Source organism: Ochotona princeps, chromosome 6, assembly GCF_030435755.1.
Source record: "Ochotona princeps isolate mOchPri1 chromosome 6, mOchPri1.hap1, whole genome shotgun sequence".
Lineage (NCBI taxonomy): Eukaryota > Metazoa > Chordata > Mammalia > Lagomorpha > Ochotonidae > Ochotona > Ochotona princeps.
The window spans coordinates 13,349,433-13,372,668 of record NC_080837.1 but is presented as its reverse complement, the minus strand read 5'-3'; the positions used below and the strand labels follow the sequence as shown (position 1 = coordinate 13,372,668).

The 23,236-nt window shown below is 55.1% G+C and overlaps 1 protein-coding gene across 2 annotated transcripts in view; it reads left to right on the top strand.

The window, feature by feature from the left end:
- PAQR5 (progestin and adipoQ receptor family member 5) overlaps positions 1–23,236 on the top strand; it is a 61,145-nt gene that overhangs the window by 10,221 nt on the left and 27,688 nt on the right. The window contains exon 2 of one of the 2 annotated variants that reach the window (XM_058665619.1): positions 20,426–20,722. The exons of the other annotated variant lie outside the window; for it this stretch is intronic. Within the exon in view, the coding sequence (XP_058521602.1) occupies positions 20,689–20,722 (34 nt within the window). The 5' untranslated portion in view covers positions 20,426–20,688. The remainder of the gene's footprint in view (positions 1–20,425; positions 20,723–23,236) is intronic. 2 annotated transcript variants of the gene reach the window in all.

The window sequence follows — 23,236 nt, the reverse complement described above, 5'->3', positions numbered from 1 at the left end:
GCAGGGGGTTGAGTGCTCTGCTGTGGCCGCCAGAGAGCCATTTGTGGGTCCCGCTTCAGCACTAAATAGCTGTGGGCCTTGCACACTCTCTGCTAGGTGCTGGAGTTGGTGCGGGTGGAGGACCTCTATGTATAAGGACACCTGCCTTTCACCCAGAATGTAAATTACTTCCCCCGACTTGCTCAGGGAAATTTTTATTGCTGCTGCCCTTTGGTAAGAATTCTGCCTGCTGCTGGCAGAGTCACTAGGGAGAGGGAAGTCTTGTGCCCAGGGACCCTGAGGAGGCAGGGGGAGGTGACCCAGAGTGGCAAAAAGGGAAGCTCCTGTGCTGAAAGAGGGTGAAGGGACAGAAGCAGGTGCTTGTGTCTGGGGTTTGAAGACTACGAGTGACAGCAAAGGAGAAATGGGGATTGGGTTGTGCTCACGAGATCCCCAAGTTCATGGCCGGACAGTGGCTGGAAGGTGGAGCCTGGAGTCCAAGCTAGACAGGGGACAGGGAGTGGAGACCCTTCCCGCTGTGTTTCCTTAAGATTGCGTGTTTGTCTCTCTGGCATCCATGGGTTACAGGCCACACGAACAGCCCACATCACTTCCATCTACCCAGGCTCTGAGCCACTTCCTTATCTCACTGCTGGCCGGTGACTCCCTGCCCTGCATCCTCAAAGCCTCGGACCAAAACAACTGGGGGCAGCCTGCACAGCCCCCCGGGACCCTTCGACCTTGTCAGACCTGCACATCTTGCCCTGTCTTCATCACCCAGGAGAGACCCTAATGTGCCCTCTGTCCCAACCGGCCCCAACTCCTGCTTCTCTGTCTTCTGCCCTTTGGCCTTGTCTTCCCCTCTGCCTTGGAACTGCACATCTTGCTTCAAAATGCATTGCTTCTTGATGCTTTCAGTCAAATCCTGTGGCTGCAATTGAGAACAGGAGAGATCATGGGACAGGTACAGAAGAGGAGGTCAGTCAACACTATGAGGGGTTAAGTCACTGAGCTTCCAGGAAGACTGCCTGGAGGAGGTGAGGAGCTGCCCGGTCATGAGAATGGGAGCAGCTGAAGCTGGCAGGTGCAGGAGACTGTGTGTGCTGGGTGGAGCAAGGTGGTCCACTTGGCACCGCCAGAGGAAGACATACTCCAATTGGTGTCCAGGAAAGAGGGGACACTGGGCTTGGGTTGTCAGATGGATCCTGTAGATGCTGTAGGAAAATCAATCTCTGTGCCCAAGAACGAGCTGACGTTGTTAGGTCCTCCCGGGCTCAGGGTGGAGGTGATACTGTGATGCAGGGTCCATGGGCACACATATCCAACCCTCACTTAGTGCTACCCAGTGCCCGCTGGTCTAGCTGACTTCCTGGCCCCTCTGCCTTCCTAATGATGGATAAGCACACCTGTGCCATGGATGACATACCCAGCTGCCTACTGCAGCCTGAGGCACAGCCCCCTCTCCTCTACCTGCTGCTCTTCCCAGTGGCTGATGGTCTCTTCAAGCTCTCTGGGACCCTGACTACTTCTGTGCCTTTCCCCTCCCCAGAAAGACCTCGCCCTCCCTCCAGGGTCTTCCCATCCTTGGACCTGGTGCCTGCCCACACAACTTAATTGGCTCTGACCTCTCAGGGATGTAGAAAAATGAATTCTTGAAATCCAGTGTCTTCTAACTTGCGGAGTCCAGTGAAGATGTAGGATATTGGCCATGGCATTGCTGGCTTGGAGCTGAGGGGTGTGTGTGTGAGTGTGTGTGTGTGTGTGTGTGTGTGTGTGTGAGTGTGTGTGTGTTGAGGGGTGAGGCACCTGTAATTCTGGAAATCTCACAACCCTGTATGTTCCTCGCCACACGCAGCCACTGGGGTCTGCCACCTGCCACCTGGCAATGTAGCATTCAGTGTTGCCTTTAGGGTAAGGGCATTTGTGAGTGACAACTTCCCATTCAGCGAATACCTTCTTCACTCTTCTAACTCCAGACTGGGCCCTGTGTTGGCTCTGGTTACCCAGGGAAGACATGCCCCACACTGCCACCAGCCCAGACCTCATGCCAGACTGGAGAATAAAGGGAACCACATGCGCTGTGGGCCATGGGAAACCTCTTCAAAGAGGAAGAATAGACAGTGGTTTGGAAGCGGTGGTGAAGGGCAAGAGAGAGGATGAGGAGATGGAGGAAGAGGCCCCTGCTGCTGACACTTTTGGGGGCAGCAGGTATGCCCCAGGAACATCACCCTGGGGTAGACAAGGGGCAGGGGGTAACAGACTTCTTGGGGCTCCTGTGTTCGAAGGGAGGCCTGCAGAAGAGTGGGCAGGGCCAGGTCCCTGCCCTGCACCTCTGGGCACCAAGGCGGCTCTCTGCTCCCTCAGCTTGTCCCCAAGGGTGTGACAGCAGCAGTTGGTTTCCCAGTTCAGAGCCCCTAGAGTCCTTTTCCCCTGGGAGGAGGGAGCCAGGGATAGTGGCAGCTCATGGGGTGCTTGGGGTACAGATTCCCTCTGAATAGCCTGAAGATCCTTGAAGCAATCGTAGGTGAAAGAAAGAAAAGAAGGAAGGAAGGAAGGAAGGAAGGAAGGAAGGAAGGAAGGAAGGAAGGAAGGAAGGAAGGAAGGAAGGAAGGAAGGAAGGAAGGAAGGAAGAAAGAAAGAAAGAAAGAAAGAAAGAAAGAAAGAAAGAAAGAAAGAAAGAAAGAAAAGGAAAGAAAAGGAGGAAGAGAGGAAATGGCGGGGAGGAGGAGGAAGCGTTTGCCTGCACCATGAGGCTGGGGCCAGGAAACGGAGTCGCCTGCCTGGCCTGCTTTCAACTCCAGCCAGGTACCTGCTGGTGCTGGTCCTCTCCTCTGCTGGGGACAGTGCTGGGGGAGCAGAGTGGGTGCTGGCTTCTGTCATCTCACACTGGCCGGGGGAAACTGAGGCACAGCAAGACCTGAGCTTGCCTGGGGGAGAGCACAGGTCAGATTTAAGCCAAGACTTTGGACACTTGCTTGATGCTCTGTGACAAACTGCTCATGTGGAGTCTTGGTGTAGTCAGGCACTCTGCCCCCCATCCTCTTCCCTTTTTAATCGGAACCCCAAAGCTCCAGCCAGTTGTAGGGGAAGTGGATACGCTGCACTGAGAGGAAGCGCCACACCTCTGTGTGAAGTGTGGAGAAAGGAAAGTTCCCCTCTGGGGAATTCTCTTCACTTCCACCTGCCACCTCCATCAGACCCTCCTGGGCTCCAGGCAGATGGCGTCACAGTAGCCTGAACCCAGCCAGGCCCCTGAGGTGATGGGGGAAGGCAGAGCACAGCACTCACCTTCCCAGGGCTGATGCAGAGGGTCCCCTTATGCCCACTCTGCGGAGCTTTGATAATGCCTTGTACCTCAGCCCTTAGGAAAGCCCTTGGTCCACAATCCACTGCTGCATTCAGATATTGTGAAAAATGCTGCTTGTGACTTGGGCTCAGTGGAATAATGACATCCTGGGGAGATGCAAAGGGGAAATGTTGCAGTCTGAGACAGACCATGGTGGCTCACCTCAGACACCTCACAGGGATGACCTGAGCACCCAGGCTCAGTCACCTCACAGAGATGACCTGAGCACCCAGGCTCAGTCACCTCACAGGGATGACCTGAGCACCCAGGCTCAGTCACCTGACAGAGATGACCTGAGGGTCCAGGATGACCAACTGCCTCTTACTGGTCTTTTCCTGTGTGCTAAGGTTTCTGTCTATGCTGTGAGTGCCAAAGGCACACCAGAGGCTGCCCTCTTGGTCACCACAACCAAGTGGCTACCCTGCGGGAAGCTTTGAATACTGGATGAGTGGAAACGGCCCCCGTGGGCTGGGCATAGGCCAGAGTCTCAGTCACAGGCTCCCACAGCCACATCCTGCCTAAGGAGGCAAATGAACCTGACGGAGCCTCTACACCCCAGCCCCCAGCCAGTTTGCACCTGCTTACAGTCCTGGTGACATTCTTGCCCTGCCAGTTCACACCTGTGGGTCCCTTGGCTGGCCTGTCCGTTCCCCCTTCACCCGCAGGGTGTGTTGTTTGGGTAATAATTCTAAGAAATGGCTCACTGGGCAGGTTTTATAGTTAACATCTTTCCTGTTCGCTCCCCCTCCGCTCCACAGGGCAGATCCAGAGTGTTGCTTAGTTAATGATTGCCCTGGAAAACTTCTCAATGCATGCAAATCAGAGGGAGGGAGCTGAAGCCCCATCCCCCGCCCACTCCAGCGGGCACTGGCTGGCACACCCAGAGCTGCTCCAGGTCCCCCTGCAATGTGCCCCTGCCTCCCGCCCCTCTGGACTCAGCACTGCAGGCTGCCCTGCCCTTCCCCTGGAGTCCCAAGCCAGTCCTCCTCCCTTTTTCAGGGGGACTTCTGCCAACACTGCCGCCTCCCGATGTCCTCCCTGATTGCACTGGCACTCTTGCTCTGGGCTCTTCCCAGCCCTTGGGCACACGTATTTGGAGCATCCTTAATGTGTTAATGGCTGAGCAGTGAGTGCGGCAGGAAGAAGTGGGGCTTGGGCCAGGTGGAATTTTCCAGGCAGCTGTGGCTGAGAGGCAGGCCGTCAGGGGTACCAAGTGTGAAGGACACAGGCAGGGCCTGGTGGCCGCAGTAGCCCGACTGTGGGTGTGTTGTGTGGGAGGTGGCTGTGGGTGCGGCCGGGAGGCACGGTGGCTGGCTGTCAGTGGCTGGGCAGGTGTGTTTACTCCACAAGATCAGGACTCCTCACGTACTGCACTCCTAGCACCTCCTGCAGGGTCCCCCCTACCTGCTGCCTCTGGACCAGCCAGCTACGGGACCCGATCATCCCTGGGCCACCCTGTGTCCTCCCTCTGTGGCCGTGCTTGCTGTCGCAATCTGGCTGTCAGACCTTAGATAAAAAATTTCCCATCTGGGCCCGGCGGCGTGGCCTAGCAACTGAAGTCCTCGCCTTGAATGCGCCGGGATCCCATATGGGCGCTGGTTCTAATCCTGGCAGCTCCACTTCCCATCCAGCTCCCTGCTTGTGGCCTGGGAGCAGTTGAGGACGGCCCAATGCTTTGGGATCCTGCACCCCTGTGGGAGACCTGGAGGAGGTTCCTGGCTCCTGGCTCCGGATCGGCACAGCACCGGCTGTTGCGGCTCACTTGGGGAGTGAATCATCGGACGGAAGATCTTCCTCTCTGTCTCTCCTCCTCTCTGTATGTCTGATTTTGTAATAAAATAAATAAATCTTTAAAAAAATAAAAAAAAATTCCCATCTGATTGGAAACTTGAAATGAGAAGAGACGGGCTCTAGCTTTCCCTCTTGCTAGTGGTGTATGTCCACGGTCAGGCCCAACCCACTTCTCATCTGAAGGGCCTCTGGGCACAGGGCCTCAGGTCTCCTGTGTGTGCAGAGCCCACTGTGAGTGGGGACACAGGACTCCTGTGTGTGCAGTGCCCACTGTGGATGGGGACACAGGACTCCTGTGTGTGCAGAGCCCACTGTGGGTGGGGACACAGGACTCCTGTGTGTGCAGAGCCCACTGTGGGTGGGGACACAGGACTCCTGTGTGTGCAGAGCCCACCACTAGGATGGTGCTGTGCAGGGCGGTCAGTGACCACTCTGCAGATGGCTTCATGCTGACTCGGTCTCTGCTTTACAGGAGGTGCTGAGCAACGCTAAGCAGTGAATGAGGCACGGGGGTTAGCTCAGTGGTGAAGACCCTACTTGGGAGACTCACAGGTTGTACCAGACTGCTTGGCTTTGGGCCCTAGCTCTGCCCCAAGTTCAACTTCCTGGTGATGCTCACCCTGGCTGGCAACAGGGACTGGCTGGAGTAACAGGTGGGTCCCTGCCACCTGCCTGGGAGACCTGGATTGAGTTCCTGGCTCCCAAGATCTCTCTGCCTCGAAAAAAAAAAAAAAAAAAAGAGCGAATCAGGGCTGGCACAGTTCTGGCGGCTTCACTTCTGTTCCAGCCCCCCTACTAATGACCTGGGGAAGGCGGCAAAGGATGACCCAAGGTCTTGGGCCTTTGCACCCATGTGAGAGGTCCAGAGGAGGGTTCTGGCTCTTGCCTGAAGACCTGTCCAGCTCCTGTCCATTGTGGCCGTTTGAGGAGTGAATCAGTGGATACAAGGTTCTCTCTCTCTCACTCTCTCACTCTCTCCAGAAGTTAGCAGGAGCCTCACAGCTCCTCCTGACTGTTCCATGGCTGGGGCTTTTAGAGAAGCCGCATGATGCGATGTCTTCAAGAACTTCCTGCTAACAAGGCTTTGGGATTTTGTTTATAAGGAGCCACGGTTTGTGCCAATAGCATTTCCAGTTAGTCCTTAGGTTCTTCAGCTCCTCCTAGTTCACACGGACACCCTGATGCAACATTTCCTGAACGGGTTTCCAAATTGTCCTCTTGCTCTTCCACGATTGAGGAATGTCTGCAGGGGACCTCACCAGGAGGCTTGCGACAGTGTCTCGCTTGGTCTGCTACTGTGCAACCTCTGCAAAGACACATTGTTCTTGTCTCCTTTTCAGAACACACGCAGGCACAGAACAATTTATGTAATGAACTTCCATGACTGCCTTCAGCAGTTACGAACCTGTGGCAAGTCTTGCTTCATGCCCGGATCTGGTGCCCCCCCTCCCGGCTGGATTTCCTGTTGTTAGTGACTTTTGAGGATGTGTCTTAAGTGAAAAGGCCACAGCAGAACCATGTACAAGAGAGGCCTGCCTGGACCTGGCATTGGCTGTGAGCGTGTGGATGGAGTGGCGTGTGTCCGTGCAGAGGATGTCAGAGGCAGTGGAAGGTAATTCAGCCCTGGAAGGGTTATGGAGCAAGAGTATGTTGAGTGTAACCCCGAAGGGGGAGTAGAATTTGGTCAGAAGGAAAAGGTGGAGGGAGAAGCGTGTCTCCCTGCCCTCGCAGCAGGTGCCACTGTGTGAAGCACCTGATCTGTAACAGATCCAGGGCAGAGCAGGCGTGAGGCACGTGGGTAGCACGAGCGGCTGTGTGGCTTGGGTTGGTAGAATGCGGGCAGTGAGTGGACATGCTGGGGAGTGGGATCTTCAGGGGCCTTCCAGAACAGATTCTGTGATTTTTAAAAAAATATTATTTATTTAAAGGCAGAGTTACTGAGAGAGAGGGAGAATCCTTAAATGGTGTAATAGCTGGGGTTGGGCCAGGCTGAAGCCAAAACCAGGAGCTTCTTCTAGGTCTCCCATGTAGGTGCGGAGTCCTAAGGCTTTGAACCATTCTCCACTGCTTTTCCAGGCTATGGTCAGGAGCTGGATGGGAAGTGGAGCAGCCTGGACTTGAACCTGCACTCTGACTGGGATGGCAGGTGTCACAGACGGTGGCTGCACCATGCCGTAGCATTCTGCCCAGGGCAGATTTCCAAGCCCTTCCCGGACTCAGGGCCAGGACTGCGAGGGAGGACCTGTGTCTGCCTCTGCCTGGGCTAGCCCAGTGGCTCGCACACAGTGTGCATTCAAGGTAGGCTTGCAGATGGCTTTGCCCGGACCCCCAGGGCACCCCCACCCTTGTTGTATCCAGAAGGCATTCTGTAGGGCCTGCCGCAAGGTCACTGTGCCTGCAGCCTTTCCAGTGGCCACATGGTCCAGGAGTGTATGGATACACTGTACCCTGCCGCCTCTCCTTTTTTCCTCTAGTCATTCAGCCTTTTCACAGGGGTGGCCTGCTGTAATCTCCCAGCAGTAAATATTTAGAATAGTTGGGATAGCAAGGAAAAAAAAAAGCAAGGCGGTGGGGTTTGTGGTATGGAGGGTTGTGTCACTTGCTGCATCCTGAAGCCAAGTTGGGGGTCACCATGGCAACCTCCTCTGGTCCTTGCACAGCCGGTGCTGTTAGCTGTGACTGCTGGTGGGTGCTGTTGCCGCCGCTGCCAAGGAGGTGGGGCAGGTGGAAGGGGAACAGGCTGTTTCCGAGCAGTTTTATGAACCAAGAGCAGAAGGGAAAGGAGAGAGCATCAAAGCAGGTGGGTTGGGGCACGCGGGGTTGCCTGCAGTCACTGTGGATTCAGTGCTGGCCCTCGGCTTGGCTGCATGTGGCGTTGTCTTCTCCCCAGAGCCAGTGGTGCTTTGGTTGTCTTCATGGAGATCGGAGATGGAGCCGGGTTGTTCCCAGGCACGCCCTGAGCCCCAGGCGCCACAATGGTGCCCTCCCTTGAGTTCCCTGAGAAGCCAGCAGTGGGCTCTGGCTTCAGTCTCACTGTTAGCTGGGCACCACCTACGGAGAGCTCTTAAGGGATAAAACCATCCCACATCTACTTTCCTGTCGGAGCCTTGGATATAGGGTAGGGATGCAATAAGTGCATAATGAGTGATCCTGCAAATTCCCACACGCTCTCCATTTCTCCAGCTCCAGGGCAGGGCCAAGGACCGCAGGGACTGGTGTCCAGCCCTCTGGAAGCCACTCCCGCTGCCCTGCCTCTCACATCACCTCCTCCTGAGCTCCGTCTCCCACAAGCTAGACCACCCCTCCTGCCCCATAGCTCCCACCCAAGCCAGCCTGGGGACCTCCGAGGTCTTGCTGTGTCCCCCCGGTCCCCTGAACTCAATCTTTCCTGCTTGGACTCCTCTGTCTGAACTCCCTCCCATAGGGACTTAGGTGCTTCCCAGGCCTTGAATTCCTCCCTACTTTGCTTCCCAGATGAATCTGTGGCCTCAGCTTCTCCTCCAAGACACAGTCATGTGATTTTCTGCTGCAAATCCCTTTGCATTGAACTCAGCTTGTCGGCAAGCCTCCTCCTGCAGGACCGCTTCCCCGCCCTGGGAGTGGCACCGTCTCTGTGAGCAAACAGGTCCGGCAGCTCCCAGTGAGCCTGCAGGGGCCCTGGGCTGAGCCCGACCCCCAGGCACTGGAGCTGGCCCTGAGCGACAGCTGTTGTCCCCGCACGCAAGTTCAGACCAGGGCTGTGGGGTGTTCCAAAGTGGGAGCAGCTGGGGAGCCCTTGGCATTTTCATATTGACTCCCTGTTGTGGTTTTGCTCTTTTTTGTGATTTATTTTTATGGGAAAGGCAGATTTACAGAAAGAAGGAGAGACCCCAGACAAAAAAAAAATCAGTCCACTAGTTCACTCCGCGAATGGCCACAACAGCTGGAGCTGAGCTAATCCAAAGCCAGGAGCCTCTTCCGGTCTCCCATGCGGGTGCGGGGTCCCAAGGTTTTGAGTTACCCTTGACTGCTTTCTCAGGCCACAAGTAGGGAGCTGGATGGAAAGCAGGGCTGCCGGGCCACAAACCAGCGTCCATATGGGATCCCGGAGCACGCAAGGCAAGGACCTCAGCTGCTAGGCTACCACACCGGTCCCCAAAGAGCTTATTTTTGAAAGAGGGACAGAGACGGAGGGAGAGGCAGAAAGAGAACCTCCCACCTGCTGGCTCACTAGCCAAATGACTGCCTGAGTGAGGCTGAGCCAGGTGGAAGCCAGGAGCCCAGAGCCCATGGGCATCTCCCACACACACAGCAGCTTCTGCTGCCACCTGGGAGCATTAGCTGGGTGGGAAGGGAGCTGCCGGGACTTGAACCAGAACTCCCAGATGGGATGCTGGTGTTGTGGGTAGTGACTTAACCCACTGTGCCACATGCCAACCCTTAGTGCATCCTTATGAAGCAGTGTCTACAGTTGGTATTGGGGTTCACGCTGTGTGTGTCTGCCGGGGCTTTGACCGGGTGCCTGGTGCCTGTGTGTACTGTCACAGGCTCGTGAGATGACTTGGGAAGCCGAAAGTCTCTGCTCTCTGCACATCTTCCTCTCACGTGCCCCCCGCTCACCGCTTCTACTCCATCCCACGTTCAGCACCCCTCCCTTCTCTGTGCTCCTCTGCACCCACTGTCCTGGCTGTCTTGCAGACTCCCTGCTCCAGGGCCCTTGGGGGAGGGAGGTTCCTGACAAGTCCCATGCTCCCAGCTTCAGGGCCCCCCACAGGGGGGATGTTTGTAAGACACCTGTCACCCCCTTGTAGGGTCTGAGGCTCCAGGAAACAGGCTTCGAGTGCAGCCAGCTGGAGCAGGTGTGAGCGGGGTGGGTGGTGCTGCTGCAGGCAGGGTATGGGAACTGTCCTTGTAAGTGCCCAGCCCTCCAGGGAGGAAGGGTGAGGCTCCAATTGCAGGGGGATGGGGGTGGGGAATGGAGGAGCTTCCCAAATGCCCAGGTTGAGGGTCTCCTGTGTATGGAACGCATCCCAAAGGTCGTGGGTTGGAAACAGTCCCCAGCGCAACTACGGTGAGAGTGAGGAGGCCATGTGGGCAGAGCAGGATCCAGGATGCTTCTGCAGTAGCAGCACTAACCATGAGGGTGGGCTGGGGACCCCGAGAGCGGGCTAGCGGCTGCAGGGGTGCTCATTTATCCTGAGAGGGGGTTAGTTACCATGAGAACAGGCTTGTTACCATGACAGTGGACTTGTTATTCTGGGAGTGGGTTAGTTATCATGAGAGTGGACTACTTACTGTGAGAGTGGGTTAGTTATGAGTGGGCTAGTTACGTGTGAGTGGGTTAGTTATTGCAGGAATAGGTTAGCTATTGCAGGAGTATATGCCCAACTCATGGGAGCCAGTTAGTTATGGTGGGAGTGGTTAGTTATTCAGAGTGCCTTAGTTATGGCAGTGGGTTAGTTATTTACAGTAGTGAGAAGTTATTGGAGTGGGTTAGTCATGAAAATGCATCAGTTATAGGAGTGGTTACTGTGGGAATGGGCTAGTGATCGTGGGACTGGGTTACGAGAGTGGGTAGTTATCATGGCAGTGGGTTAGTTGTGGCAGTGGGTAGTTATGGGACTGGGTTAGTTATGGCAGTGGGTAGTTATCATGGGGCTGGATTAGTCATGGCAGTGGGTTAGGTTCTGCAGGAGAGTTGGTTATCGTGGCAGTGGGCTCTTGAATAAAGAGCTACCTGCCCTGTTGCCTTGCCCTTGCACCTGCTGCTGCTGTCACCACCTGAGGCCCCTAGACATGATACACAAGGCAGCCCTTGCCTGCTGCACACCCCCAGGGATGTAGGAACCGAAGCTCTCCTGCAGCCTCAGGCGTTCTACTGTAGCAGCACGCATGGCCCATGACAGGTCCTCAAGCTGCTCTGCTCCAGGGCCTTCTCCCACTGAAAACTCCGAGCCCAGAGAGGGAGAAGTGAGGAAATTCACCCAAAGCCCAGAGCCGAACTTCTGTCAGAAGTGGACTCAGAGCCGACACCTCCCTACCTCTCACCACTTGGGGGGAAGGGAACAGCGCTGCCGCAACCCCTGGCCTTGGCCATGGGTGAGTCCATAGGGCATACCCAGTGCGGGCCTGAGCTGGCACGCAGCAGAACAGGTGTGGTGGCATGCCTGCATGTGGCCTGCATGTGGCCTGTGAGGCAGGTGGGCAGAAAGCAGGGCCATGCGCTCCACTGTCCCTGCCCCTCCCCCGGGGGGGGCAGCTAAACCTGCCAGCCGCAGAGGAAAAGGAACACACTTCTCCCTGTCCCTCACCTGGCCATGACATTCCTAGCTCCCTCTCACCCCTGTGTACTCACACTTCCCTAGCCCTGTCCCCAAAGAGCCCACAAAGGTGCACACTTGTACTCTGCCACACAGAGTCACCCTCTGGGCTTTGCTGAAGCTGCACCTGCCACCAGCTGTGCCCTCTTCCCGCTCACACAGACCAACTCTACTCTCTTAGACTTCATCCATGTGCTCTATACAGAGGTACAGCCCCTGCGTAGCCCAGATGTGAAGGTGGCCCAGCCTGATGCTTCCATCGCCCAGGTGGCATCTGGCCCCTGGGCCCACTGGCGTTCTTGCTTCCCCTGTTCTGAGGGCAGCTGGCCCTAGGCTCAGGCTGTGGTTGTACCTTGGGTCCCCAACAGAATGAGCCTGGTTCATGCCTTGCTCGATGCACAGACAGAAGGGCAGAGGAATACGTGAGCAGTGAGCGGACCAGCCAGTGAGTGTCTGTAGAAAAATAGACCCAAGTCCTTCCTCCATTGAACTTGAAGGACTGGATGATACAGACTGTGGCTGACAGCAGGCATCGCTGTGTGTGGGCTGCCTGCTGCGGGCGACACTCTGCGTAGTCTGACCAGCTCATAGGGAGAGCTGAAAGACCAAGGCAGACACAGTAAAGCCCTAACTTCATGGGCACCAGCTAGTGAGTAGAGAGGGCTTGTCTTGAACCCAGATCTGTGTAGACTGCAGCTGAAGAGGCCCAGGAAAAGAGCGGGCAGCTGTGGAGGGGACACTGGGGAAGGTGTCCGTCCGGGAGCAGGTAGGCTGTGGGACTGGCAAGAAGACAGCCACAGAAGTGGGCACAAGGACCTGGCACGAGGGCTCAAGAGTTAAATACTTGCCTTGCAAGCACTGGGATCGTGTATGGGTGCCATTTCATGTCCTGGCTGCTCCACTTCCCATCCAGCTCCCTGCCTGTGCCTGGAGAAACAATAGAGGGTACCCCAAAGCCTTGGGACGCTGCTCCCACGTGGGAGACCAGAAGAAGCTCCTGGCTCCTGGCTTCGGATCTGCTCAGCATTGGCCACTGCGGCCATTTGGGGAATAAATAAACAAATGGAAGACCTTTCTCTCTGTTTCTTCTTCTCTCTGTAAATCTGATCTACTTTTCTAATAAAAATAAGTAAGTCTTAACAAAAAAAGAGAGGGAGGGAGAGAGAGAGAGGGAGAGAGAGAAAGGGGCAGGGCGTGGGGACAGGCCCAAACACTGGCTGCAGTGGCCTTCAGGGGATGACGGCTGTGCCGTCAGCCTGCGCTCACACCAGGTGGCTCACAGGCCTGGGGGAGAGCTGCTTCTTCAGCGAGGATGTGGCCCCCTGCTCCCGGGGTCAGCTGGTCGCCTGGGGTGTATCAGGGCCACAGCCCCACACAGCCTTGCAGAGCCTGCTTCTCCCATAAGTGTGCAGGCCAAGGGGTGCCCCACCCAGCCAGTGGGGCCGGTTTCCAGGGTGGGGCACCAGGATGGGAACACTCCCTTCATGCTTCGATGGCTGGCACGATGGTTCCCCTGTTCGGAGCAGACCTGTCTGGCCTGGGGGATGCTGCCTGTGGGCAGGGCTTGACTCCTGGTCATCAGGCACCGCTGGCAGCTGGAGGTTCTGAACTTCCTTGGCTTACAGAGACGAAGGAGAGCCACAGCACTTGGCCCAGGCATGCATGCACACTCACAAATGTGCACGCTTGTGCACATGCAATGGATGTTACCCACAACTCCACAGGCCTGAGAAGCCCCTCTGTGGGTTTCCAAGCATGCTCCTGAGCGGGGTCTGAGTGCCATAGTAGCAGTGGCTTTGCAATGGACAAACTGTGTTTCCTTCCTAGATCTCTATAGGCAGCTAAAGCCCTGGCCACATGGGAGTTCATATCCTTTCACTGACAACAGAAATGCAAGTAGGTGGAATTGCTGAGCCAAGTTCATTCCTAAGAGGAGAGACATGAGACCCAAGCCCCGGGTGCTCTGCTCCTGTCACACCAGCCCAGGCAGGCATGGAGCAGCAAGGAGGGTCGGCCCAGCCGTGCAGGTCTCAGGACACCCAGCAGCCTGGAACACCCAGCTCCTTGGGCACACTGTGCCTGCCCTCACCCACACGCTGACCCGAGCCATCCACACACTGATTCAGGCATCTGTGACTGTGGCCTCCTGTGGGACCGTGGGACACAGGGAGACAAGGGTGAGAGGCCTTCAGTCAGTACATGGAAATCTAGCCACGTGTGCATTTCAAAACTCCTTTGTAACAAAGTAAGCTGATGTTAGCTCCCTTCCTCACTAACCTGCTGAACTTCCCACGCACGTGCGGAACCCAAGAACTATGCACGCGGCAGACGCAGCAGAGGGCCCCCAGGCTGCCTTCCCTTTTGCTCCACTCTGATTTTGCACTGTGTTCTGGGTCCACTGTGTTCTGGAGTTCTGGAGGTGCTGCTTGTGTCTTTCTACATTGATTTTGTGATCTGTTGACGTGTGGGGACCTGCAGCTCAGCAAAGATTGTCAACAGACATCATGATGCGGCTTTTGTGCACAGTGAGGTTCTGGGGTGTTGCCTGTGACTTTGTGAAGGTGGGCATTCGACCCCAGCTGCCACAGGGCTGGCATGCAGTCATCCTGCTAGCCGGTTCCTCTCTCCCCGCATGGGTTCGTGCCTGGGCTCTGGTAGGGCGGGGCTGCTGTTCTCGCGTGCGCTATTGGACGTCATAGCACATGTGGGGGGAATCTGTTTACATCTTCCAGAAAACACTCATTAGGAATCTATGATGCAACAGGCTGAACCACGGCATGCAGTGTGGGCATCCTGTATTGATGTGTGTCCTGGCTGGGTTCAGGACCTGGCTGTTCTTCCAATGCAGCTCCCGGTTTCTGTGCCTTAGAAAGCAGTAGAGGACGGCCCTAGTACTTGGGCCCCCGCACCCACATGGGAGCCCCAGATGGAGTCCCTGGCTCCTGGCTGCAGCCGCAACCATTGCAGCCCTCTGCAGAGTGAACCAGAAGTGGAATATGTTTTTTTCTCTGTTGGTTTGCCACTCAAATAAGTAAATAAATGCCTAGGAAAGGAATTATTTGAGAGGCAGAGAAAGAGATGTTTATCTGTCAGTTAACTCTGCAGGTGCTGGGAGGCGTGGCAGCAAAGCTGGGAGCTGGGGACTTCACCCGTGTCTCCCACGTGGGTGGCAAGAACCTGATGACAGGAGCCACCATCACGGCATCCCAGGTCCCCACCAAGAGGAAGCTAGAGGCAGGAGCCGGATCTCAAAGCCAGGCAAGCCAGGACGGGAGGCAGGCACCGTTACCGCTAACGTTTGCCCTCAGGCCTGGGTTCCTGTGCGCCATGGCAGGCTTGGTAAGAGACCTCAGTTGAGTTAGTTTCCACTTGCGGGGAGGGGACCCTTGTCTATAAAACAGGGAGAAAGGTATGGTGACTGTCTGCGCCAGGTGGAGGCCGGGGGCAGAGGGGTGTTGCAGTAACAGCATGCATATGATGCATTTTTTTTCTGGGTGATTTGGAGGAAATATTTTTATATTCAAGCAGTCATAGTTGATTTATAGGGCTGACTTATAAAATTATGTTTTTTCAACATGTTATTCAATACATATTTATATCACATGCATGTATTAGTTCAGCCTGTTTTTTCTTTAACTGGGTAATGGAGAGGGTGAAATGTTGTGCAGCCGTTACCACACTGTTGTCATTATCCAAGTGGGGAACTGAGCACCTCTTACCTAAGCACCCCATCCCTGCCCTGGGCCCCTGGCGGCCTCCATGTGGCTCCTGTCTCTGGTCTGTTGCCAGCGGCTCGCTGAGGCACAGCCACACAGCACCTGCCCTGGGTGTCAGGCTGTGCCACAGGGCCTCGTGTGCTCGGGCTCACTGGGAGGCATGTGTCAGAAGTACATGCCTCTTCAGGGCTAAGTAGTCCTCCACTAGAGACCATGCAGGCCCGTGTGTTCCCTGACATGCTTCAGACTTGAGAGTTTTTCAGAGATTGGAATCTGCACATGAATTCTCTGGCTGAACATCTCACACCCGCAAATCCACAACCTGAAGCATGTTTAGCACGGAGACTTGACTTGTGGTGCCTGGGTCTTGGGCTGTCTTTCTTTGTGGCTCTCCATACACGATGCTGCTGGCAACATTAGCTGACAAATGCCCACGTAAGGCTCTCTCCGAATGCTTTCGTGATAGCTGGGAGTAAAATTTCTGGATAAAAGAGTAGCTCTGTGTCTCCCCTTTGGAAAACCACCCCAGTTTTTGGTTCTGTGGCTGTGCAATTTTTGAATCCCGCAAGCAATGCGGCAAGGTTCTGCCCCCATATCCTTGCCAGTGCTTGTTGGGACGTCTCACAGTGGCTTCGATTTGCATTTTCCGAATGACAAATGGTGCCTGTTTTCACCTGCCCTTCCTCATCTTCTTTGAAGCATTTATTTATGCATTCTGTTCATGCTTCAGTTGCACTGTTTGGGATTTTTATTGTTGAGGTGCAGGAATTATTGATATATTTTGGGTGTTGCTTTCTTTATTGGACATTTCATTTGCAAATGTGCCATTCTGTACACTGTCTTGATAGTATCTTTTGATGCATAAAATCTTGAAATTTTAATAGATGTGTTTTCTTTAAAACAAAAAAAAGTATCTGTTTATTTGAAAGGCAGGGAGAGAGAGATTTAACATCCACTGCTTCATCCCCCAAATGGCTGCAGTGGCCGGGCCAAAACCAGAAGCCAGACTTTGGACCATCCAGGTCCCCTAGATGAGCAGCAGGGGCCTGTGCCATCCTCTGCAGCTCTCCCAGGTGCACCAGTAGGGAGCTAGGTCAGAAACAGGAGTTAGAACTCTAACTGGTGCTCTAATATTGCAGACGGAGGCTTACACCACCGCACCACAGCACTGGCCCATCACACGAGCCTTTTCAAAGTGAAGCAGAGTCTGAAGGCGTTGGGGAGTGCTGCTGCTAGGTCCCTGGCCCTCCGCTGGACCCGGCTTGCACGGCCTCTTTTGGCGGTGAGGCTGGAGCGCAGCGCCCCCTGGTGGTGAGGACCGAGTGCAGCGCCCTGTGGCTCAGTGATGGGATGGGGACAGTCTTGGCACCTCCCAGGCTCCAGGCTGCTTTCTGTGAATGGGGACGCCTAGACCGGAGCTCTGGAGGAGGGAGCCAGTCAGCGGAGTGACAGCGTGCAGCCCGTTGCTGAGTGCTGGTGCAAGGCCGCCCTTCACCAGCGCATGGAAGAAGCCAGCCTCCACACACACCTCCATCCTCCACTCAGACCCAACGTTCCACCATACCCAGGGGGCTGAACCCTCACCCAAAGCAAATTCGCTTCTTGGTGAGTAGAAATCAACGCCTTCACCAGAGGAAGTTGTCATCTTTTAATTGCTTATGTATTCATTTTTATTTATTTGAGAGAGAGAGAGAGACAAATATCTCCTGTGCACTGGCTCACTCCCTAGATGCCTGCAGTAGTAGTCTGGGTTGAGCCAAGCCACAGTTAGGAGCCAGGAGCTCCACCCAGGTCTCCCTTACCAGGGCTCCAGTCTTTGAATCCTTGTCTGCTGTTTCTTGGACACATTAGCAGAAGATGGATCAGAGGTGGAGGTAGGACATGTTCCCAGTATGGGTGTCCCAAGCAGCAGTGGGTTAACACACTGGGCCACGATGGCCACCCCCACACAAAGTCATTTAAAAACATCTTTTGGAGCCCAGTGTGGTAGCCTGGTGGCTAAAGTACTCGTTTTTCCTACACGAGGATCCCATATAGGTGCTGGTCCTAATCCCAGCTGCCCTGCTTCCCATCCAGCTCCCTGCTTGTGGCCTGGGAAAGCAGTTGAGGACGGCCCAAAGCCTTGAGATCCTGTATCTGTGTGGGAGACCCAGAAGAAGCTTTGGCCATAGCGGCCACTTGGGGAGTGAACCAGTGGACAGAAGATCTTCCTCTCTGTCTCTCCTCCTCTCTGTACATCTGCTTTTCCAATAAAAAATAAAATGAATCTTTTAAAAAGTCTTTAAAATTCTATTTGAAAGAGAGAGATGCTGAGGTCTTCCATCCACTGTTCATACCTCAGTTGCTTGCAGCAGCTGAGACTGGAGCAGCCTGAAGCCAGGAGCCCTGAAGTCAGTTTGTCTCTCATACGGTGAGAACGTCCACTGTGGGCTGCATTAGCAAACAGCTGGGATCAGAGAGGAGCTGGGATGGAAACCCAGGAGCTTGCCTCTGGGCACAGAGGCCCCTAGCAGTCTTAACTGCTGGGCCAGATGCCCACCCTGACTCAAAGTCATTTTTATTTAGAGCAAATCAGGAGAGCTTGGGGGAATCATGTCCAAAGTCACGGTCCCTCCAGCTAGGTAATGGAAACGACTTTGAAAGACATAAGGTGCTTTGGGAGCTGTAGGGCTTGACGTAGCAGTGAGTCCTGATAAAGGCCTTTGAGCTGCTCAGGACACATGCCAGAGACAGTGCTGACCAGTCAGTGTCCAGTTCCAGGCCCCTCTGGTGCCCTCCCAGCCTTGGCGTGACCCCCTAAAGCCAGGCAGGACCCCGATGCTGGCTCCCTGTTCCAAGCATCCCCCCATTACCTCCTCAGGGAGCCCCACATCCTTCTGGGGCTATGACTTCTTGTGGTGGAGGGGGGCCCTGTGTGACTTCCTACTGACATGACTGACAGGTGCAGGCATCTAAGGATTCAGTAGTTCCTGCTCGCTCATGCTTGCGTTGTTCTAGTAGTGAGCCAATCGAAAATTCCCACTGAACAGCCACCCTGCATCTCCTTCTGGGGTGGCCCGAGTGGCATCCAACATCACACAGTCGGCTGTAAGGACCGAGTGGCCCCAGAGTGTGCCTGCGGAGGTCACAGTCCCCTGGCCTGTGTCTGGTTATCTGGGGGACAGCTAGAATAGAGGTACTTGCTTCTCTGTAAGGGAAGACGAGAGCCTGGAGGTATGCAGGCGAGCGGGTACAAGGAGCTTCTCCACCCTGTAGCCCATGGCAACCCAGCGGAGGATGCTGGGAGCCTTGTCGGAATTCACTCCGGAGCTTAGGTGTGGAGGGGTCCACTTCTTCCTCCTTCTTGTTCTGGGACATTGCTGAACAATGAGTTTTCTGGGTGTGAAGTTTGTGAAATTCTTCCCAACATTTTGGTGACCCAAATGTTATTAAACCAAGCAGTCCCCTGAATAGTGGGCCAGGATGATTCTCCTGGGGTGTCTGGGGGCGTGGGAGGCAGGGACCCAACAGAGGTCATGGTTGGGACCTTGATGTGTGATTGCTGGGCTGCCTCCCAGGCTGCTGTGTCGCTTCCCATACAAATCTTCTCGTCTTTTCCCTTCAGCCTCTTTTGGGCTGGTTCATGTCCACCTTCCTGCCTGATGTACTCAGAAGGCACCTGACAGTCAGTTGGGAGACAGAGGATGAAAGCGTGACGGAGACTTACTCCCGGGAGTGCTGCCTTGCAGAAGCAAGTCCGAGTTGGGTTGTAACGGAGCCCTCAGGATCCCACAGGAGCAGCGGGCAGGATGGAGACAGCCACAGCGGCTCTCCCAGCTCAGCCCAGGCTCGTTCACATGCCTGTGTCACCAGTCGCTTCCAGCAACACTCTGCTAGTTTTCATTTTGTTTGAAAGATTTATTTATTTTTACTGGAAAGGCAGATTTGCAGAGGAGGAGGAGAGAGAGAGATCTCTGTTTCCTGGGGGCTGGAACAAGAGACTGCATGGCTTCGAGAGCCAGGTCTGACTCTCGCCTCCTCCTGCTCCCTCACTGCCCTTTAAGCAAGTCAGAGAACCCAGAATTCCTCTGCCCAAAACAGAGCTGTAAGACCCAGGGAGGTCTCTCCAGTCTGCCATCTCCCCTGCACACACCCGCATTCCAGGGGTCCTGCCTGGGGACCCAGGAAAGGGATTCCCACAGACCGGCCAGGCAAAGTTCACACAGGCCCAGAAGCCATGGCCCCTGCAGCCAAGCCTCGGTCCCTGCCCACCTCTGCTTGGCTCTCCATGCCCATGTGTGCATGGCCACCCACTCCTGTGTCTACACGGCCAACTGCTCCCGTGTCTACACAGCCAACCACTTCCGTGTCTACACGGCCATCCACACCCATGTCTACATAACCATCCATCTTCCTCTGGCTACAATTGGGAAGCTAGCCACTTGTTCTTTTTGTGAAACTGAGTTTATGTATGTGAAAGACAGAGTGACAAGGGAAGCTTCTGTTCCCCGCGTGGCTGCCAGAGCTGGGCCTGAGCCAGACCCGTGCCAGGAGCCTGGCTCTCCATCCGGGTCTCCCATGTGGGTGCAGGGGCCCAAGCACTGGGGCCATCCTCCTCTGCTTTCCCGGGTGCTTTGCAGGGAGCTGGATTGGAAGCGAAGCCACTGGGGGTCGAGTTGATCTGGGCTGCTGGCCTCGTGAGGCAGCAGCTTAACCAGCAATACCACAACATTGGTCCTAGTGTTTTCCTTTACATAAATGCGCAGGGTGTCTTTGGAAATTCTAAATCTGCATGCCTATTGCTGGTAGGCTGTAAGAACTGATTATTTATGTAAATGCTGTTAGATTCTCCAAAGCTCACATTTGGGGGGACCTTCTCATTGGAACGTTAACTTGTGTCGGGGTACCTTCTATGCACACATTGTCAGCCCAGGGTATGTCTAGAGTGGGGTCAAGTGCAGTAGGGCAGGGGGGCTCCAGGGCTGTTGCTGCAGCCTCAGCCAGAGAGGAGCTGGAGGCCCAGGGCACCTTTTCCCTCATATGGGTTTTGCTGATTGAGGTCTCACTGAGCAAAGGCTTATGGGTGGTTGTGTGGCTGATCTTCCTGTTTGAGAACCCAGGCGACCTTGGAATGCAACCTGCCCCAGGAAACGCCACCTCCTCTGATGGCTGCTTTGTTCTAGCTGTTCAAGAAAGCGCTCACAGTGGACCCTTCCACGGCACCTGCTACAGTGCTGAGCTCTGTGCAGAGCAGCCCTCTGTGTTTGGATTCTGAGTTCTTAGAAGTGCTTTAGTTTTAAATTTTTTTTTTCTAGACATCTGCAGAAAAAAGAGACATACACCAAACTGCCGCTTGAAATATTGGAAATGACACTGTGGCTTTCAAGCATCCACGGAACGAAGAGTCTGGCTCACATGGGAAGAGGCTGAGACGACCAGGCCGTGCACGGCATGTTTCCTTGTGTCTGGAGTGGTTAATGAGACGCACAGAGCTGCGACAGTGGCTGAGCTCGGTGGTGCCCCATGACGGGTCGTGGATGAGTCAGAATTCTCAGTAAACATAAAGTTCACATTTTAGATGCAAAATACCAACACATGTGTTCCTCTGACTGGTAGGAAAAACATGTTGCGAAAATCCTCCTACTCTGTTTAGAAAAGATTTGCTTATTTGAAAGGGAAGGAGAGACAGAGCTCTTCCAGCCACTAGCTCACTACCCAAATAGCCCCAAAGACCAGGGCTGGGCCAGGCCCAAGTTCCAGGAGCCTGGAACTCCATCTGGGTCTCCCATATGGGTGGCAGGGACCCAAGCGCTGGAGCCATCATCCACCACCTTCCAAATACATTGCCAGGAAGCTGGAGTGGAAACAGAGCAGCTGGGACTCCAACAGGTGCTTGGATGTGGGAGCTGGCGTTATATGCAGCAGCTTAACCCACTGCACCCCAGCACCACCGTCCCCTGCACTCCCAGGCAAGGGCGGTCTTGGCTGAGGGTGTGTCTCGGCTTCCTTCACGGCTTAACATCTGGATTGCAAGCATCAGCCATGTGTTCCACCTGCTCTCAGTTGCAGAGAAAAGTTGGTGCTCGTGTTTAGCGTGTAACTAAAATCGATTCTCTAAAAGGAAACTTAGGCCTCTCTGGTCCATTGTCGTCCTCGGTTGTAATTCTAAAGAAAATCAGACATCGTCTGGTTACAGTTGCGAGGAAGTGATCTCCCCCTTTCTCTTAGCACCTCCATTACAGCCCTCGCTCCCTGGGACAGGAGTCAGGCTCCTGGGGGCCAGTGCCTCAGGTTACTAGGGACCGCGGCAGCCCTGGGGGCTTACAGACAGCAAGAGTGTATTCCCACTCATCCTGAGGCTGAGGTTCAAGATCAAGGCTCCCGCAGATTTGGAGTCTGCCGAGGGTCCTCTTCTGGCTCATCCTCGCTGTCTTCTGTTGTGACTGTGGCCTAATCATTGCACTGCTGGGACCGGGACAGGCCCCAGGCCCCAGGCCTCCTGTGAAGCTCTTTCAGCATCCCCAGCCTAGCGACAGGAACGCTGGGTGCCTTGGCAGCCTCTCCCCACCTCCATCCCAGGCCTCACAGCTAGCCGCTGCCAAGGCCCAGCTCTCGCCCTGGGAGCTGTGTGACCCAGGCCTCAGCTCTCTCCTGACTCAAACAACCCAGCATTCATTTTTTTCCTTTCTGAAAAGGCTTATCGGCAGCCTGTGCCTGGTGGACCCTGACTTTCTGGCAGGTTCCAATCCGAAAGTTTTTCTCCTGTTTGTTCCTAAGAAGACAGCAGTGCTCACTTGCATTTTATTGTTGGGGAAGCCGAGGCATTGGGTGGTAAGGGACTTGCCCAGGGTTGCACAGTCGAGATGGCGAGGCTGTCTTTGAGCCCGCGGGTTGCAGGTTAGCCCCGGGCCCTTCCCTGCTCTGCCAGGCTCACTGAGGTGGCTGTGGTGGGGGTGAGAAGAGACACATGGGCAAAGGTGGGCCCACACCGATTTGAAACAGTGTGGGGTGCTGGTGGCCTGTGTCACCTGGCTGTGTGCTGGGGTGTTAGCTGGCTGACTTAGGGGACCGTGTGGGGTGCTGGTGATCTGTGTTACCTGGCTGCCTGCTGGGGTGTTAGCTGGCTGATTTAGGGAACCCCTGGATCGTTGGCTATTTCTGAGTGTGTCTGGGAGATGTTTCCTAAGGAACCTCGTGTGAGAGTCAGTGGAGGTGGGCGGGGGAGAGGGAAAGAAGATCCGTCCCCATATGTGGGTGGGCACCACTCAGTGGGCAGAGCCCGGGCAGAGAGACCAGAGGGCAAGTGAGATAGTGTCCTCCCTCCCTTCTAGAGCACCCCTCTCCTTCTTCCCCCACCTGTGGAAGTCGGAGTCAGGCTGCCCTGCCTGCACCTGCGAGTCCTAGGCTGCTCAGGCCCTCGGCCTCATGGCCACAGTTACACAACTGGCTCCGCTGGTTCTGAGGCCCTCGGACTTGGACCTTGTGTCCTGTGTCCCCATACTGTCGCTTCCGTGGCCGAATATGCTAGCGCTCCCCCACGCCCCACCACCAGTCCCCTCTGGGGTCTGTACCTCTGGATCCTACCCTGCTGGTTCTGTCTCCGGGGAGCCCTGACAAGCACAGGTGCACATCTCTGTTGTTGGTACATCCTTCCTGAACAGCAGAGGAACAGCATCTTGCAGAGATTGCCTAATTGGCTGTTTCAGGAACTTGGACCACTTTTGTATGGGCTGATTTGAAATGCTCAGTTCTTCCTTGAAGCCGTTACACAGAGGGTAGCTCCTGCCTCTACACAGTTAGCATGTAGTCAACAGTGACTGTTGAGTCCTTGTCTAGTTGTCCTGACCAGGTGTGTGCTGTAAGGTGAGGAGCGTGGCTTTCTTCTGTCCTTGCCCAAGATGTTAAGTCCAACCCAGGGAGCATCAGGGATCCCTTCACTGGGTGAGGTTTCTTTGGTCCTGGGTCTTCATGTCTTTTCTGGTGGATCAGAGGTGTCCCTGGTGGGTCAGCAGTGCCTCTGGAAGCTTGGTGAATCCGGCATGGAGAGCCAAGGGTGGGTCATCAGCGTCTTAGTCCAGTTGCTATGGCTGTGACCAAATACCACAGAATGAGCAATTCACAGACAG